Source organism: Leopardus geoffroyi, chromosome A3, assembly GCF_018350155.1.
Source record: "Leopardus geoffroyi isolate Oge1 chromosome A3, O.geoffroyi_Oge1_pat1.0, whole genome shotgun sequence".
Classification (NCBI taxonomy): Eukaryota; Metazoa; Chordata; class Mammalia; order Carnivora; family Felidae; genus Leopardus; species Leopardus geoffroyi.
In genome coordinates, this window is record NC_059336.1 from 114,141,278 (window position 1) to 114,156,557 (window position 15,280).

Here is a 15,280-nt window from a genome sequence, read left to right on the forward strand (position 1 = left end):
TCTTATGTAATATATACTGTATTCTTACACCGAAGTACACTAGAGAAAACAAAGTGTTAATGAGAAAATCACAAGTGAAAATACATTTACAGTATTATACAGTACTACATTTATCAAAAACTGTTCTGCATTAAGAGGACCCACACACTTCAAACTCATGTTGCTGAAGGGTTAGCTGTAGTTTAAGTTACCACATGTAGTTGAAAAATTAAATTAAATTAAATTAATTCACACGATCACAACTACGAACAGTAAAACCACAGCAAGAAAGCCAGACGGAAGAACACAAAAGAATTAACAGTGTATGTGTTATGGAGGAAAAGAGTTATTTTTGGTATTGTCCAAATTTTCTGGAATTAGTACTGCTTTAAACAGAATTCCTGAACAGATAAAATTAAACAGAAACCAAAGATGGAAAGAATGGGGGGATACAAAAGCTAATAACATCTGAAGGATTAAATGTAAGACTAAATTGTCATGACCATGTTCTCTAACATTTCACTGGTGCACACCATAGGACCTTACATGTATTTAAAAAAAAAAAAAGTATTTATTGAGCGCTTACTTAATACAAGACATAGGAAATGCATTAAAAAAAAGACAGGCCTCAGTCTCATAAAACACATATTTGGTGTTAATAGGTTAGTATGCATTAAACAACTAATCATACAATTTAAAAAAAAGTGCTTACCCCACAACCCAGCATTTGCAGTAGTAGGTATTTACCCAAAGAATACAAAAATACTAATTCAGAGAGATACATGCAGCACCCCGATGTTTACAACAGATGATCTACAAGAGCCAAATGTCCATCGACTGGTTAATGGAAGAAGATGTGGGGTATGTACATACATACGTACACACACACACACAGGAATATTACTCAGCCATAAAAAAGAATGAGATCTTGCTATCTGCAACAACATGAATGGAGCTAGAAAGTATTATGTTAAGCAAAGTAAGTTACAGAAAGACAAATACCATATGACTTCCACTCATATGTAGAATTTAAGAAAGAAACAAAGGAAACGATCATAGGGAATAAAATAGAGAGGCAAACCAAGAAACAGACTGTGAACTACAGAGAACAAACTGACAGTTGCCATACGGCAGGTGTGTGGGAGATGGTTAGACAAGAGCAATGCAGAAAGACCAGTTAGAACACTATTATTGTAGTCCATATTCAAGATGACTGGCTTTCCTGTAATCATGTGATCACGGGGGGTAAGAGAATAGATTTGAAATATATGATGGTGTAAAAAGAGACAGCCTCACTGTTGACAGCCTCACTGTGGAGGCTGAGACAGAGGTATCAAGGATGACATTCAGATTTCTGATTTGTGCCAGTGATGCCATTAACTGAGAAAACAAATACTGCACATGGACCAATACCGAGGAATAAAATAACGAGACAATGATATGGAGACTTAGGTCATGATTTCTAAGTCCCTTCTTCTGGGTCTTCTTTATGGAATGTGCTACTCTAGCAAATTTGTTCCCTGGCCTGACCTGAGCTTTACGGTCTTCTCCTTATACTCTCTCCATTCTGAATCTGGTATACAGAAAGACACCTATACATCTAGTTCTAGCCGTTCCTCTGAATTCCACTCATAAACTAATGTGTCACCTGGACAGAGATAGAGCAGCATAAAATAGAGCCTAAGTCATCAAACAGAGGAAGACACATACATCCACAGCAACATAAGCCATTAAAAAGCAAGTAACAGACCAGTAAGTATGATCTTTTTCATTAAAAATGTTCATGAACACATGTAGCAAACAAGTCTACACAGCTAAACATCCTGTTAACAAAGGTAATCTAAGACGGTGGAAAGGTTGGAATTTAGGCACTTCACATATTATTTACATTTCTGTATTTGATTTTTCTCATTTGCTTTTTCTCACAATTCATCTTTTAAAGTACAAGAAACTGAAATTAACCCCAAAATTTACTTCTATTTAATGTGGTAATTATCTTAATATATTTACCAAAAATTCTAACATTGTGGTTTATTAGCAACACTTGTAGTAAGTTCAAATGGAAGAAAACAAAAAATAAAATAGTCATTGCCTTATTTAACAAAACTAGATAAACACCAAATTATAGCACTTGGAAAGGGTATACAGTGTTATACACTCAATCCTAAAAGCATTCTTTCAGAAATGTAAACAAGAATACATGTAACACTGTACAAAGTTTATCTGACTATGCCAGTAGATACAGAAAATTATTTTTCTTTCTGCATCTTTACTTATTATAATAAATATACATTAATTTTTATTTTTGATATATGAAACTATTCTTTAATTTTGGGGACATCAAAGGCATACCAAATAGAACTGAAAGGCTACAACAAATAATCAAATTTTAAATAGTCTCTTATGAGCATTAAAGTCATACTGACATGCAAGGAAACAAAAAAACAAACAAAACAACCCTTGCAAAAATAACTTCAGTAATTTTTCTGAGGGGGGAGTTAAGAAACAAAGGCATTTTCATGATTCACAGATGTTAAGTTCTGAAGAATTTTAGTTTTTAAAAACAGAATGTCGTAACTACAATCTATTAAGTCAATGAAAGCTTAAATAGAAGAAATAAAATTCAGAAATTCCTTTATGTTACTACCTGAAAGGACATCTGATAAATCAATTTCATCTGACTGGACACCAATGCTGCTGTTGTACACATTTTTACAAGAAGAGCCGCTCATTTCCAAATCAAAGAGGACTGGATCAAATGGTGAGCTATATAATCCATATCTGAAAAATAAAATAATGTCCTAACAATTTTCCTGTTGGCCATCTAATTAACAAATTACCTATTTACTTCCATTTGAAAGCAGTTTGACACAGGGCAAAAGGAAACACTAACCAAATTTAACCCACTAAATTCAGTGAATCTCAGTTATGTTCCCTGGAAACCTATACTCCAGAAGATGTCGTGCCAGAGACTCAACAAATGTGATTCCAATAAACTGGTAGCTAATGAACCAAGATTGAATCTTCATCTGCAGACTGAGGCAAGGAAGACATATCAGGCACCCTTCCCTCAACTCCATCATTAATTACATTGACTCAGCAGAAAGTACAAAGGCTTTGAGTAAAATCTGATCAAAATCAAGATTTCTTCTCTAAAAAGATTAAAAAATCATCATGTTAAATAAAAATACTTCAAATACTGAAGATCAGGCAAGAACTCAAATCTAACCATTAGCTATTTGTTTCATTATATTGGAAGTTTTTAGAAAAATCAACCAGCAGATGAAGAATAATAGTTAAGGCCTGTAAGCGATTTATATAACTTCAACCACAAAGTTTGAACAGTAGAGAAATTATCTTACACTTCTTCAATTAACAAGAAACACCACTTTTAAGTATTTTAATACAATTGGTCCTCTGAATACTCATCTTCAGGACTTTCAAAATTGTTAAAAGGAATTATTTCAGAGAAAATAGAGGAAAAGAAAACCTTAGACTAATATTTAGAAAAAGGAAAAGCATTTATTAAATTTTTGCAGGCAAATATATATTTTAGCAATTCTGTGCAAAGCTGGTACCATATCCTGAAAGATCCATTATTAGTCACTACGTATATTAAAATACCTTGTCTGAAGTAAAGCTTCCATTGGCGTTAGCCTGTCCTGTAACTGTTTGGACACAGCAGTAAGCAAAGATGCACAAGCTGTACTGCACCCAGCCAAATCTTCATCTTTAACATAATTCAGTAAGACAAAATACCAATAGACAGAACCTGAAAACAATAAAAGCAAATCAATGTTTCTTTTCCTCATTTTTCTCTAACAAAGAGAACATCATATTACATATTTATCAGTAAGTCCCCTTACGAAACAACTTACAAAGAAGGACCACCTCTTTGGAGGACTCTAAGAGGACAGTGACATTTTTTAAGAAGTTTATCAAGTCAACCTAGTCATTCAGGTTTTCACTAACTTGAGATGACTCTGAGGGACATTTTAGAATAGCTGGAAAAGTACAGAAAAGTCTTCCAAACGATCCTCCCTGAAATACTGTTTGGTTTATACTAAAATTTTCAAAAACAATGGATGGCAATGAGCTCCTAGCAAGTAAATATAGTTATGCTATACCGCCAGTTAGACACAGACCAACACAGCTCAAAAGATGATCATCATGGTGTATTCTAAGGCTCTTCTGTAAAATTTGAGATATCTAAGTACATCCCAGAATTTAAGCATCCTATCTTGAAGACCATCCTCAAAAAAAACAATTTTAAACTGCAAAGACTATTAAAGTGAGCGACCAAGTCCAAAACATCCTACTCTGTAGAACATAAAGTTAACCGTTTTACCCAAAATATGTTCAAGGAAAATATAAATAGATTCTTTATCCAAATTAATGATAATATAACCACTTATCAACTAACTGTGAACAGCTTTTTTCTATAATACCACAAAGATCAAATCCTTGTGAAATATATTTACCTCATTGAGACAACTTGTTGAATACATTGATTATTAAACAAAAGACTGTAAAAAATGTCTACAAAAAGATAATGTTAGGTTTAGAAGGGCAAATTAGTAGCTCTTTATAGCAACGAAAATGGCACAAAACATTGAAAATACTTGTAAAATTTTTATTGCTTTATATATGTGCTATTTTAGGGGGACTGCTTTATAAAGTGCTACTTGATAACTACATTCATTCTTTTCTTTTTCTACATTCATTCTTGAATGGCATGTTTATAGTCTTCAGGTGCTTTAAAAACCTACTGGCCCCTTTTCTAGTTTGCCAAAGTCCCAGCAACCACACACAATACACGCACGGACCATTTTCCTTAGGTCATCTCTCTGGCACCTGCTGGCATTTTAGCAAATTTGGGAAGATGTGATCTATAGTCTGTGAACAACCAAACAACTCAACAATTTGAATGAGGTATAGAAAATGTATGAATTGAGACGACTTGCTATTTACTTAACTCTCCCACTTTTCCAACCAGTATTACTGAACAGAGTATCTGCCCACCTTCTCACAATCTGCCAACCCTTAGAGAAGCTAGAGAAAAAAGAGGGGCTAACTGAGGGGAAAATGTTGACTACATAATCTCAAATATATTGTGAGACATTTCCTATGACTACTGTTATTCGTGAGTAAACTAATTTCACATACCACCAGTTGCTGCTGCAGGTAAAAATGACATATTCTCAAGTAAGGCCTTCAACAGAACAGATCCAAATCCTGGTTGACACGGGTCACATTTGCCATTACTGAAAAAATTTAGAAGAAAAAAACTTAAATGTATCAATGTCTAAATTCAATCCTAAACATGCTGTAGTACCTAAAACTAAATTTTAAAATGTATTCACACAGATTACAAGAAAAATCTGCCTTAAAGCCCCATATACATGCAGAAAGAACACAAGGACTGATTATACTGAAGGTCTTTGTCACGGTTTTCCTTTGCATTAAACCATTCTCTTCACCAAAAAGGATTAACAAGCAGGCATAGGCATTACTGACTATCAGTTTTTAAACATTTCCTAGATGGTTTAAGTCTCAGGGTCTAGAAGAAAGGTCTACACAATGTTACAAATAAACCTGGTAAGAATGTCACGTAACAGGGAATAATGCCTCAGGTGAAGAATCAAACGACAATCAGGGAAGACAAAAAGTGGGGGAAGGGTTCCCCTTACAAAACTTCCCAAAATGCTACCAATAGGTAAAGAAGCCTGGTAGACTTCTTTTATTAAAAGACTTATGCAAGTTGACATTTTCCCCCTAAAAACCTAAAATTCTTTCTTAGAATCTCAATAATCCTCAGGGCACCTGAGTGGTTCAGTCGGTTTAGCATCCAACTCTTGACTTCAGCTCATATCATGATATCAGAGTTTGTTCCAGAGTTCAAGCGCCACATTGGGCCTCACATTGACCTTGGAATTCTTTCCCCTCCCCTGCCCCTCCCCTACCCTTCCCCTGTTCGTGTTTTTTCTCTCTCTGAAAATAAGTAAATAAACTTAAAAAAAAACAACAAACAAACAACAACAACAAAAAAAAACAAGAATCTGGGCGCCCAGGTAGCTCAGTTGGTTAAGCATCTGACTGCCTCAGGTCACTATCTTCTGGTTCATGAGTTTGAGCCTCACATAAGGCCATCTGGCACGCTCTCGCTCTCAAAAATAAATAAATATTAAAAAAAAAAAAAAAAAGACTGAGTAACCCTCATCAACTTTCGAGATTTTTTTTAACTTATGAAAATTCTTCTGTTATACATTCATTCACCAAGTATCAAATTACACTACAGACACAGCATCACCTATCAAACTATAGCTGCACCTACAAAGTGTACTTTCAACTTAAAAAACCACTAACCTAATGCACAAGGCTAGAAATCGGGCACACTTATGGGCTATGCTGCGTCCCGCCTCAAAGAAGCACACACGCACAATGTCTGAAAGACATTTTCGTGTTTTTGAAAGCAGGCTCTCATTTCCTTCTTTGGAGCTGCAAAACAATAGCAGATGTTTAGACTCATCTTGAACTTCTACTCATAATTTCCAAATAGCTATCATCAGTTGTTAGTAAAATCTTAATTATTAACCTTCCAGGTCCATTCGAATGTACTCCAGCTAACCAACAAAGGGTATCCAACACAAGGCTCTGGGCATGTTCTGTGATTTGGCCATCATCTGCTTTTCTACAAAGAGTGTTAAGAAGCTTCTCGTGAAATTCTGAAAACTGTAACATAGCACATCGTTGCACTCTAAAAAACAGAAGATATAAACACATTAACAACCAAAATAGAACAGTTATGACTAAACCTACCACAACCTGGTTGGTTATTTGAAATCATGAATATCACAATTTAAAATACGTTTTTGAAAATTAAGTATTAACAATGGAATGTTGACCTATTAATTTAAGGTTATGGTATTAAAAGGTCAAAACAGCATATAAGCAATACTTGGTTTATAGAAAGTTTTAAAAGAAATGAAGTTTACAATAATGTACTATATTCTGACAAAGAGTGAATAAAACTTCAAATTATATTTATGTCTTTCCTCGTTCTACAAATGTTATATTCCTGGTATATACCAAGCACTGTACAGATACCTGGGATAAACCAATGAAGTAGAAAGATAATTCATACCCTCATTGAGATTACAAATACTTAAGTGAAATGGAGACCAAACAAAAATTTTCAAGTAAAAGATTTAAAAATTTTATGTGTGGGGTGCCTGGGTGGTTCAGTTTGTTAAGCGTCCAACTTTGGCTCAGGTCATGAACTCGAGGTTACTGAGTTCGAGCCCCATGTCGGGCTCTGTGCTAACAGCTCAGAGCCTGGAGCCTGCTTCAGGTCCCGTGACTCCCTGTCTCTCTGCCCCTGCCCTGCCCGTCCCCCGCTCACACTTTGTCTCTCACATAAATAAACATAAAAAAAATTTTTTTTTCAATTTTACATGTGTGTTAACGTTTATTAGAATTCATTCTTCGTACATTTATTACCAAGAGAATAGCAGAAGAAGGAAATGAGGTTACCTTTCCTTAGAAATTGAAGTTTTCTTAAATCTTCGAATGGTGACTGAGACCTCTTGCAGTAAGTCACAGCCCCGGAGGTTCTCAGATTTGCGGGCGCTACTTGAATTTTCATTCTTAACGTTAGATGATTTTTCCTAAACATACAAAAACAAATAACTCAATGAACAAACAAATGAAACTAAAAAAGCATTTACCATTTAAATAAAGTTTTTTTAAAAAGGAAAATAACTGTATTATGACTATCAAAACAGAAATATCAAATTAAAATGAAAGCTTTTACCCTCATATTCAGTAAATGACTAATTTCCCCCAGTATTTATAATGGGGAAAAAACAAAGTGGCTGTTTTAAAGGCAATAACCCAATGATTATAGATTAGAAAGCCAAAGTCCTGAGTCCAAGTCCCAGCCACAGCACTTAGAAGCGATATGAAATATGACAGCTCCCCATCTCCAAGGTTCACTCACTTTCAATATGAAAAATGGAGATAATAATAGCACCTGCTCTGCCTACCTCAGAGTTATTTTGAGGATTAAATCAGATAAAGTACACAGAAGTCCTTGAAAAATTGGAAGACCTATACAAATATAAGATGATTGGTGTTACTGATATTGCTATTGTTGCTTATGAATAATGATGATAGAGAAACAAAAATCTCCAGAGTTCAGGAAAATCCAAGATTAGACAATTATGAAGAGACTGCATGGTACACAGCTAGTTGTAGAAAATCAACCTTGAAATTAGGATTTATCTCTAACATTACTTCCCAACTTCTCTTCCTGCATCCTCCCAAATGTTTACCCAAAAAAAAAAGTGGTGAGTTACCAGTAAAGGACATAGAAACAAACTCTAAAACCTAAATAAAGAGGTATTATGGTCTAAAACGATTATAAAGGGAAATATCTGCTAACAATTAGTCTGCTGAGCATACTTTATAAATGCTTGCTTACAGTTAATTCAAAATAGATTCTTCTTAATTGTATTTTTAAAGTCAGTCACTGCAAGGAAAAATTATAAACAAAGTGTCTATTGAAAAATCAATAAAGGGTCATACTACTTCAAGAGTGTGTCAGATCTTGTCCACCATGTCTATAATAGCACTGCTGTAGTTCAAAATGGCACAGCTTCATACCTTGCCTGCTGCAACTTTTGCCAAGAGTGAAGCAAGTGAATAACCCTTGTTACTCTGGTGTTTTAAGGATGGAAGTCTTACTACCGGGCGTATACCACCATTACAGATCTCATCGGTTCCTCTTTCATTTACTGCCTTGACGTGGATTAAAAAGGAACGGTATTTTCCTCCTGCCATACCTAGAGGAGCCAACACAGAATGGGAAAAATAACCAAATCACCAAAAGAACGAATTGTTTTTCACCTTAACAGAGCAAGTTATGTAATTAATTCTACAAATTTTCAAATTATTGAGTCTAATCACTGAATAACCTTCATATGTTGGTAGCAAAATAACAAAAAGCACAGGGGCTATACCAACAACAGAAGACAGAAAATTCTGACTAAATGTTACAAACATTTTGCATATCTTTCCCTGGTGAAATGATACATTTTAATAACATTTTGTCAACTATGGGAAAAACACAAAGATAAAACTACCTTTCAGTGAGCACCACTGATCGATAATGGAAGGTATCATTCTGTGAATGCATCCGGTCCTCTTACACACACACGCACACAGACATACGCACATATACACGAGCACAAAAAGCACAGGCTTTGGCGTCACGACCTGGGTCTGAATAATGGCTCAGTTATTTATTAGACATGTGCCCGATAATCTCCTGTGGTTCAGTTCCTTCAAATGTAAAATGGGAATAAGGGTACCTACCTCAAAAGTACCTAAAACACAATTGTGCATGGCACAAAGAGAGCACTCAATAAATACTGGTCGTTACTATCACCAGTACATTTTGCTTCCCTTTAACTAAACTGAGATCATACCACACAATCCATATGTAAAATATACTGCAAAAATAACCTCAAATTAATACACTCACCAGTAAACCATCAGCCTATTGTTATCTCACAGGTATTAAATCCTTCTGTAATTACAAAAGCTACCTTTGTTGTTTTCCACTGATCCACCTGCCTACTGTGCTAACATTACACTGTTATAATCTTATTGTTGTGTTATTACTCTTTGTTTTAGTATCTGACAAGACCCTCCCTCTCTGTTTTCTTTTTCCAAACCTCTTTGACCCAGATCTTCCTTTTACTCTAAAAATTTAGCAATCATTTTCTCCAGTACCAAAGATTTCTGGAGAATTTGGAAAGGAAAAAAAAACCATCTTCAGTAAATTCTAGGAAAGTTAACACTTTTAAATTAAGTCTTTTGAAATACATGTCATATAATTCCAGCCTCCATTTTGTCAAAGCCAACATCTTTATATTCATATACAAATTTACGTTTCAGTCTCATTCAACAAAAGTTAAGTTATACTCTCAGCAATACGAGAGATCTTATTAGTCTTGCTCACTGCTGTACCCCAGCACGTAGCATAACACACCACAGGATGTCATAAACTTAATGAGTGAATGAGCTGTAGTCAAGAGAGCACATTAAAACGCGTATACAACACATACTATGCATCTGACGGTAAATGTGTAAATGTGGACAGCTATTACGAAGGGAATGTACACAAATGAAAACCGTTGTTATTTAGGTGGTGAGCTACTTTCTGGCTTGAGGAAGGATCACCACATCCCATCCCACATCCAAACTTACTTTAATAATCAAGGTAGGTACTTTGTTGGCTTTTTTAATTTACTGGGAAATGAAGGCTGATATATAAACATCCTACTACTGTAATATCTATCATCTACATAAGAGCCAATTACTTTTAAATACACATTAATTAAAATGTGTATATGTGAGAAACTCAATAATTACATCTGATGTTATCAAAACTCTTCTATAAAAACCCTCAAGAGGAAATATTACAACAATAAAAATAAATAAATAAAATACAACAAATCAAGACAGAGAACTCTAAGTTGACGGGAAAGGCAACCATGCCAGAACATGTCACCTGGTTACTCAAAAAAGCTCTGCTATATCACACTAAGTCTGCAAATATTCATTTTTTTATGCTTTTTCAAAAAGTACTGAAACCTCCAAAACACAGAAAGTAGTATCAGAGTCACTTCTGAGAAGAAGGGACCTCAGTTATCAGGAAACTGGTGCAACTATTAATGCAAATCCCAAACAAAAAAGTATCTTAGTTTTGTGAGACCAGTTTAAAAAAATCTATTTCACATTTGTGGCATTATCTATCCTGCTTTCGTAAAATATGTTACTTCACCTTTAACAAGTTTGGGGCTTGTTAATGTCAACATCCCAGCATGCCCTGAGAGATCAAGGCCACTAGCAAGCCATACTGGTCCACACAGAATGTCTTCTTTGTGATCTTCTAAAAATGGACACAATCTAAGACCTAAAAAGAAAAAAAAACATCATTTTCTTTTAAATTAGCTTAGAATTTAAAAATAAGTAATAAGCAAATATCTATCCCATTTATGATACCACCACACAATATACCATAATTCGAATGTGTTCAAGTAAGAATTCACTATCATGCTAAGGAAATATAGTCAAAGATCTGATATATTTTCACATATCTGACATATGTTGCTTTCCATTCCCATATTATTTACATTCACCTTGATTTTCCAAAAATATTATAAAACCATGACATGATTTTAAATGTTGGGATATTAAAAAACAAGAATGCAAGTATTAGTGCAGCTGTGTTCACAAAGATGAGCTGAAAGTTAAAGCATATTGCCAAAGCGGAATTACAGGTTATTTTTTAATTGTATTTTTAAAACCATGTTTTTGCAAGCCATAAGGAAATCTTTGCCCAACATGATGCATTTTGGATCACTATTCCTTTTACTGTCATGGACAACAGCTCTGTAATTTCACTCACACTGTGATTCCTCTACATCCATGTGCTGCATTTCTTCATTCAAATCAACCAGGGACGGTTTCCCATTTTGTTCCACTTCAATGTTAAGAGCTGGAGACAAAGGAAAGGTGATCTGCCTATCTACTGCTGTTTCTAGAGGATAAAAATATTAGTAAACTTAATTTTGCTTAATATCAATAATTTATGTGCCTGAAATTCTAAAACCTTGTTATATTGGGAACTACTGTGATTTTTATCACAGATGCTACAAAATGGTTGTCAAAAGAAGAAAAAAATTAGGTCCCATTGTTTCATACACTATTCTCTCTTTTAATGGAATTCAATATTCACCTGAGAAATAATGTGCTGGCAACTAAACTAAAAGTTCATACCCTACGCTGCAGAGTACAAACACCTGCAAAGTTTTCAAAACACCAGTGCCTAAATCCTAGACCCAATTAAAATAGAATCTGTCATGATTCAAAAAAATGCACCACACACACACACACACACACACACACACACACACACACACACATGTATTTTTGAAAATAAGGAATTTTTCGTGTTTCATTGTTTCTACCCCCTGGTGTAAAGCAGCCATATGATATGGTAATATGAAATTATCTCCAGCCTTTTAAATTAACCGATTAAGCAGTAAACACCAGACAGTAATGTCTAGTTCCCAACATGTTACATGTGTACAATCTATTCAACGAACTCAAAATACCAAAGTCTGAACTTGTTAAAAAAAAAAAAAAAAAAAAAAAAAAGCAAATAAAGTTGGGTATATTTCTGGCATTATGTGAAAGGCTGAGTTTCACCAATAGTCTTAAGAGTATATGACTTCATTAACAAAGTTCTTTTCCCAATTGGGTCTCCACGTAGGAAGAAAAACATGTAAGTCTAGTAGCGATGAAAGTGAAACTAATTTAGAAAGGAACTAACTGAATTTCCCAAATAGCATAATTACATTATTCCAGTTTATGCATTTCCATACAATACTGAACTACCAAAAACCTCTAAAATGTTCTACCAAGTAACTTTTTCTAAAATAAAATGACCAGGAGCAGAGCAGAAAACAAATATGGGGGTAGGGGAGAGAGCAGAGAGGAGGCAGGGGAGGGATATGAAACCTAGACAGTCAAGTTGAAAATCAGTTTGTTTGTTTTTTAAAGAAATAAACTGCAAAATCTTCAAATATAAATTCTGATTCATTCTTACCATTGACTTTCCCTAAGCCCGGAGCTTTATTTTTCAGCAGTGTCACTTGTATCTGCGGAATATTGGTGATGTTTGAGTTCAAAACAAATTTGAAGTCCACATGTCCAACCATACAGGCTTTAGGTAGAACCAATTCGAACACATGTTCATCCCAGCTATTGCTGTCAAATAAGGGGGAAAATGCTAAATACAGCAAAAATCTTTCCCTGACCAAAACCACATTGTCATTAACACTTTTCATATTCTTGGATTTGCAGCCTCCAACAAAACTCAGTGCCTCTCAATGGGATCAACAGAGAAGACAAGCAGCTCCCAAAAGAGAGGTTAATCTTAGCGCAATAATTGATCTTACCTTAGAAAGTGACACCTACCCTGTGAACTGAACATTACAATAAACCCTGTTTCTTACACTATGGAGCATTATGCATCAGAATTGTCTGCAGATTCCTGGGCCCCACCCGAAATCTATGAGTGGGGTCCCAGGAATCTGCATTTTAAAACAAGAACTTCTTGGGGCGTGTGGGTGGCTCAGTCAGTTAAGTGTCTGACTCTTGCCCTTGGCTTAGGTCATGATCTACGGTCTGTGGGATCGAGCCCCACACCACGCTCTGCGCTGACAGCTTACTGTCTTTCTATCCCCACTAGGATAGAAATTCCAGCGACAACCATATTACTAGTGTCTACAGGAGTGACTGCACAAAGCAACCATTTATCTATCTAGTAAACCAACTTGTGAACTGAGTGACCAAACTAATTGCAATGGTGGATTACTCTCACTATTTTATCCTACAACTAAGAATATAGAAATTTCCAAAATTAAGGTGACAAATGAAAAGAAAAAAGTTATTAATAGAAAAAGTTAAGAGAAACAATATATTTAAGAATTTTATGTTGCCTCTAACAAATATATAATGTAGACTTAAAATTTAATACCCTGAAACAATGTTTTACCTGTCAGTCTGTAGTTTCCAAGTTCTAGTATGCTGAGCAGCATCTCCGTGGTGTTGCTGATGTAAATGTTGAGGATGCCTCCTTTGCTGCTGTTCTTGCTGAACTTCTACCCAGCATGGAGGAACAGTGGCTGAAAACCGTGGGGTCAAAGTCTCAAAGCGGGTTAGCTCCACTAGAGATGTCAGGATGTCAAGGGTGAATGGCTGGTCCACCAATAAATCAACTCCTTAACAACAGTAAATATTGAATTTGAAATAGGTTTTTAATAGGTTTTTAAAACAAAGTAGTTTTAATCTGTGTTTTCTGTCTAATCAATTACAACAACTGCAAAATATCCTGAAAGGTGTTATATATATATATACGTATGTATATACGTATGTATATACATACGTATGTATATACGTACGTATATATATATATACATACGTATATATATACACACACACATGTATATGTACATATATATGTATGTGTGTGTATGTGTATATATATATACATATATATATATATATATATATATTTTTTTTTTTTTTTTTTTAATTTTTCAGAAAGACAGAGACAGGTCAAATAGAGGAGGGGTAGAGAGAGAGAGAGGAAGAGAGAAAATCCCAAGCAGGGTCTGCACTGCCAGCAAAGAGCCAGACAAGGGGCTCAAACTCACGAAACTGTGAGATCAGGATTTGAGCCAAAACCAAGAGTTGGACACTTAACCAAATGAGCCACCCAGGTGCCTCTCTTGAGAGTTATTAATGAGAGCTAAGAGATCTACAGGCAAATGAAGAAACTAGCACTGACTATATAATGGCCACAATGAAAATCCACTTGAATATTTTAGATTACAGACAGGGTACCTCTTACTGGACAAACCCAAACTCAACCTGTTAGAAGAGCCTTGACTGGGGTGCCTGGGTGGCTCAGTCGGTTGAGCACCCAACTCTTGATATCAGCTCAAGTCATGACCCCAGGGTTGTGGGATTGAGCCATGAGTTGGGCTCTGTGCTGAGCATAGAGTCTGCTTAAGATATTCTCTCTCTCTCTCTCTCTCTCTCTCTCTCGCTTCCCCCTTCTAGCCTTCTCCCCTGCTTGTGTGTTCTCTCAAAAATAAAAATAAAAATAAAAATTAAGAGAAAAAATAGTCCCGACTGAGCTCTAACCAGCCCTAAGTTAATAAGGGCAACAAAAGTAGTGCTGAAAGGCAAGCCAAATCTGTATCAAACCAATAAATAACTTTTAGACTTTGTTATTTACAAAACAAAATGCTAAGCATCAGTAAGTACATAACACCTGCCCTTTTTTACTTCATAAAAAAGTAATTTTAAAAAGGCACAGCTATACTGATGGCAAATAAATACTTACAAGCTAAAAGCTCAGGGAATAAAATGTGTTAAGAGCTAAGGGTAAAACATTAACAGCACTAACAGCATTAACTGTGGAAGCACAAAGAAGAGTTTAGGGTAACATGTAAACAGCATGAAATGGAATCATATACTTAAGAAATCATGAAAAATTTATTGTAACTAAACACAGAGAATAAAATTATAGAGTTACTTCAAAGAAGTCCACAAAGCAAATTAGAATTTCAACAGGAGTAACATTTAGCATTACTTTTTCTGAAAAAGCAGCTCTGGAGGGCAGTATAGAAAGAACATAGATAGGAGAAGACGTACGAAC

General features: G+C 35.1%; 1 protein-coding gene across 26 annotated transcripts in view; it reads right to left on the reverse strand.

Annotated features, from left to right (window-relative positions):
- The window catches only part of BIRC6 (baculoviral IAP repeat containing 6), a 223,456-nt gene that overhangs the window by 146,494 nt on the left and 61,682 nt on the right, over positions 1 to 15,280 (reverse strand). For 15 of the 26 annotated variants that reach the window (XR_006703691.1, XM_045447194.1, XM_045447217.1 and 12 more), the window contains exons 12-22: positions 13,610 to 13,835; positions 12,659 to 12,819; positions 11,456 to 11,587; positions 10,829 to 10,960; positions 8,644 to 8,822; positions 7,513 to 7,646; positions 6,575 to 6,736; positions 6,346 to 6,477; positions 5,146 to 5,243; positions 3,604 to 3,751; positions 2,627 to 2,760 (exon numbers count right to left, since the gene is read on the reverse strand). Coding sequence is in view for 25 of the 26 variants with exons in the window: in XM_045447194.1 (XP_045303150.1) it covers positions 2,627 to 2,760; positions 3,604 to 3,751; positions 5,146 to 5,243; positions 6,346 to 6,477; positions 6,575 to 6,736; positions 7,513 to 7,646; positions 8,644 to 8,822; positions 10,829 to 10,960; positions 11,456 to 11,587; positions 12,659 to 12,819; positions 13,610 to 13,835 (1,638 nt within the window). In the remaining variant the exon portion in view is untranslated. The remainder of the gene's footprint in view (positions 1 to 2,626; positions 2,761 to 3,603; positions 3,752 to 5,145; positions 5,244 to 6,345; positions 6,478 to 6,574; positions 6,737 to 7,512; positions 7,647 to 8,643; positions 8,823 to 10,828; positions 10,961 to 11,455; positions 11,588 to 12,658; positions 12,820 to 13,609; positions 13,836 to 15,280) is intronic. The other 11 variants (XM_045447215.1, XM_045447212.1, XM_045447219.1 and 8 more) reach the window with 2 other exon arrangements.